At 40.1% G+C, this 4,208-nt stretch overlaps 1 protein-coding gene across 1 annotated transcript in view; it reads left to right on the forward strand.

Moving 5' to 3' along the window:
* LOC104959419 (zinc finger, B-box domain containing) overlaps window positions 1-4,208 on the forward strand; it is a 30,398-nt gene that overhangs the window by 8,990 nt on the left and 17,200 nt on the right. Inside the window, exons 4-5 of the mRNA XM_010787310.1 lie at window positions 2,132-2,371; window positions 3,607-3,711. Of these exons, the coding sequence (XP_010785612.1) occupies window positions 2,132-2,371; window positions 3,607-3,711 (345 nt within the window). The remainder of the gene's footprint in view (window positions 1-2,131; window positions 2,372-3,606; window positions 3,712-4,208) is intronic.

Here is a 4,208-nt window from a genome sequence, read left to right on the forward strand (position 1 = left end):
TGAGCATGAAGACTGAGAGAAATGGCAAGAACGATGCCTTCTGCAGTTACACTGTTTAAAATTCTCTTGCGATGATGAAAGCGTGTTGTGAAGAGGGAAGTGCTGTCCCCAGGCTGGAGGGATTGTTTGCAGAACATATTAGATACTTAAAGATTTGATGGCCACGGCCATGGGCAAGTTCCCTCCTAAGAGATACCGAATAAACTAATTCAACACATGGATAGAGTGTCACTGAATGAACCGCACTCTGCTTTCATCAACCATAACACCAGAGATGTTTTAGAACAAGAACAAGTCTGTTTTATGGAAGTACTGATTGCACGATTTGCAACAGAAAAAAAAAAGGCCATTATTTTGACTTATATGAGAATTGCGATATGATTCACGATAAGAGGAAACGCTCATGTTTTAATAATTATTTTCATTATAATTGAAACGTTTCAGAGGATCCAAAACAAATGTGTTGTTAAGTCTTTCGAATACAATTTGTAGGGCGGGTATCTCCGCAGTTCCACAACACTTCACGCAGACTGGTATTTTTCAAATATTCTGTTATAATCATTTGAAAGTGGAGCAGCCATAAGCCTGGAAATAAATTGACATTTAACAACTTCTGGTTCCCTTGTCTTGTCGAAAACGGTGGTTGCTAACAATTCACTAAAAGTCACTACTAAACATCATCACGCCGTCAAGAGTCTGCTTTTATCTTAGCGGTGGTGATACGCAGCCATGCGACCATGATGTAGCAGATATAGCCTAGCGTTAGCTTTTTACTTAACATGTGAGATTACACTGCTATACAATATTGTGATTGAGATTCCATTTTGAGCTTGTCAAATATATGAAGTGCCATCATAACAGTGTGCTCATGATCAAGACTAGATGCGGAATCCAACACTAAAAAGATAGCAACCAGGTCATGTACGTAAATGTGAAAAGTGATGTTATGCTGCAAGAGGCCTTCTTTAGAGTGAAACTAACAAGGACACCTCGAAGGTCCTTGGACAGAAGGGGCTCACGAGACTCATTTTTATTGTGTTTCTTGGATGAAATGATCGTATAACTTTTCCCCAGCCTAAAAAGGTTGCTTGTGTCCTGCAGAATAGGACTACATTTTGGCAGATAATGTGAATCTCTGTGAAGGTGCTACAGGGTCAGCAATAAAAATGTATCATAAAATGAGCGAAATGATACCGCACTGGAGCTTTCTAGCACCGCCCGAATTGTGCTTCTTGTCTTTTCTCAAGTTCTACGTGTCTCAGTTCCTCAAGGACAGGATAACAGACTGCAGACGTGTTAACCTCCGCAGCCCTACGAGTCCGTGGTGATTAATGGAACAGAATAATTAATTCAGCCCGTGGAATAGAGAAAATCAATCAGCACTCATGCAGTGTGGGTCTCATTTTCTCTATGTATGGAAATATCTGATAACATTTTATGTAAATTATTTTTTTTCTTGGAGGAAGTAAAGATTTGTATGTGTTGCAGTGTGTCATGGATGTAGTGTAAAGGCGTGAAGCGCGGTACCATCTGATTACATCACCACTGTCTTTCTGCACAAACTCTCTTCTTGGTTATATTTGCATACAATAAAGAGGCACGCATTAACTCTTTGGATTGAGTTCATTGTGATTTTCAAGGTTATGCTAGTGATGTAGGCACGAGCACTTTAAATGATTAGGTTGGACCCTCTAAATGGGGTTCATGGCAGCTGTCTATAGTGGCTTTATCTCCCTGCCTGCATGTCATTAGTGAAAATGAATTGGAACTTGCTTGGTAATAATTATACTTAATTATATGATCAAATCCGGAAAAGTTATGCCTAATTGATTCCTTGTCTATAGTTGGACGATTTTGACGCTTTCTAGTTGCTATTTTTACACAGCTTTGAAAAATGACTGCCACATTTCTCAATTCATGCAGGATTATCTCTTGCCTTTCAGCTATGTGTCATGCGGCATTATCTCTTGCTTTGTATGCTAATTTGTTTTTAGGATTTTTTCACTTGTGTCTGATTCATTCAATTTCCCTGCCATTATTTTATTGTTTAATTTAAAAAATAAAGAGCAAGCAGCTGCCATTTAGTTCAGTAATAACAAAGTTGATTGTCTCTCATGTCTTTGTTTTACAGACGGACTTACAGACCCATGTGAGCGCTCGAGAAGTTGTCCGCCGCTTCCAGAACAAGATTCCCCCTGGCCCCGCTCCCAGTACCAGCGCAAATCCTAATGCCAATCCAAGTCCCAATTCCAAATCAGCTCCCAATCAAACGTATTCATCCAATTCAATCACCAGACAAGGAGATCAGATCCCAGAAAAAGGACCAGATGTTGGGGCACAATATATGCAATCTCCCCCTGAACATAGCCAGGTAGGCGGTATTCTGTAATGTTATCTTTTTAGTCATAAACTGTACACTACGGTGATTCCGTGAGTAATGGCTGAGTTAATCACGACATATTATGGTCATTTTCAAGCTCATTTTGTTTTCAATTCTAACACTAAGCTTTGCACACTGTGAAGCTGACTGTTGAGCGGCCCGACCAAGCAAGGAGGCAGAGGCAGAACGTCCAAAATACAACCCGGTGTGGGCATTTATTAAATCATGAACACATGACACACAGCCTCAATCCTGCTGTTTCTCCCTGAGCCACAGCCACAAGGATCTCTCACACACACTACCCGCCAACACAGACAGGGAAACAGAGCCTAAATACCCACACACTAATCAGCAATTAGACACAGGTAGGGGGGGGGGGAGGAGACAACACAGGGCACCAGGTGAACATAATCAGGAGTAACAGACATGGGGAAAGGGAAACACTTTTCAAAATAAAAGCACGTGCAATAGTACAAGCCCCGAAGCCGTCAGTCCACAGTGACGAAGTTACCTTCGTCACAAAGCTATTGGACGCCTTTTACTATTTCTATACCTGGAAATAAGATATTACAAATGTTAGAGATTGCACTCACTATCCTTTAATGGCTTTGGGAATAAATGATATGAATACAAATGTGTTTCTTAAGGTCAAAGCCGTGTAATCAAGCACTTCTCTGTCCTGCATGAGCTTTTCTTTGCTTTTGTTTTATAATTCGGTCCCACTGTTGCTTATAATGTCCACAATTTAGACTCATTCTACCATCAAAATATCCTTGCTGGAATGAAATGAAGTACATTTACTCAATTATGTTACTTTTTGTAGGTACTTTAATGCTATTCCATCACATTTTGGAAACCAATATTTACTTTTTTTCTCCACTATATTTACCTTGCTGCTTTAGTTAGCTAACATCAAATATAAATAATCTAATAATCAAACATTGACATAAAATCAAAGGGTAAAATATCCAGCACCAAAATACAAAGTCACTCAAAAAGTTCCACTTTAACAGCTTTCAACATAATCTTAATCCAGTAAATCAAATATATGATTCTGAAATTGGCCATTACGAATAACGAGTGCTTTTACTTTGGGTTACTCAAGTATATTTTGATGCTCCCCATACTTTTGTACAGTAAGTATAACATCTGAGCGCCTCTTCCACCACTGTCATTGTAATGTTTATTTCCTGTTCTTTTTGTCTCTTCTTTTGCCCAGGCTGCAGGAGGTGTCCGATGTGGCTGTGATGCAGGTCTCTGCTCTTCAGGCCCGACAGCAGAGCAGAGAGAAGGAAGTGGAAGCTTTGAGGAGACAGATACAGGACTACCAGGTATTATACAGGACTACCAGGAATTATACAGGACTACCAGGTATTATACAGGACTACCAGGTATTCTACCAGACTACCAGGAATTATACAGGACTACCAGGTATTCTACCAGACTACCAGGAATTATACAGGACTACCAGGAATTACACAGGACTACCAGGTATTATACAGGACTACCAGGAATTACACAGGACTACCAGGAATTACACAGGACTACCAGGTATTAAAGAGGACTACCAGGAATTCTACAGGACTACCAGGTATTATACAGGACTACCAGGAATTGTACAGGACTACCAGGTATTATACAGGACTACCAGGAATTATACAGGACTACCAGGAATTACACAGGACTACCAGGTATTATACAGGACTACCAGGTATTATACAGGACTACCAGGAATTATACAGGACTACCAGGTATTATACAGGACTACCAGGAATTATACAGGACTACCAGGTATTATACAGGACTACCAGGTATTATACAGGACTAC

This window comes from Notothenia coriiceps, unplaced genomic scaffold, assembly GCF_000735185.1.
Source record: "Notothenia coriiceps isolate Sejong01 unplaced genomic scaffold, NC01 NC01_scaffold00030216, whole genome shotgun sequence".
Taxonomy (NCBI): Eukaryota; Metazoa; Chordata; class Actinopteri; order Perciformes; family Nototheniidae; genus Notothenia; species Notothenia coriiceps.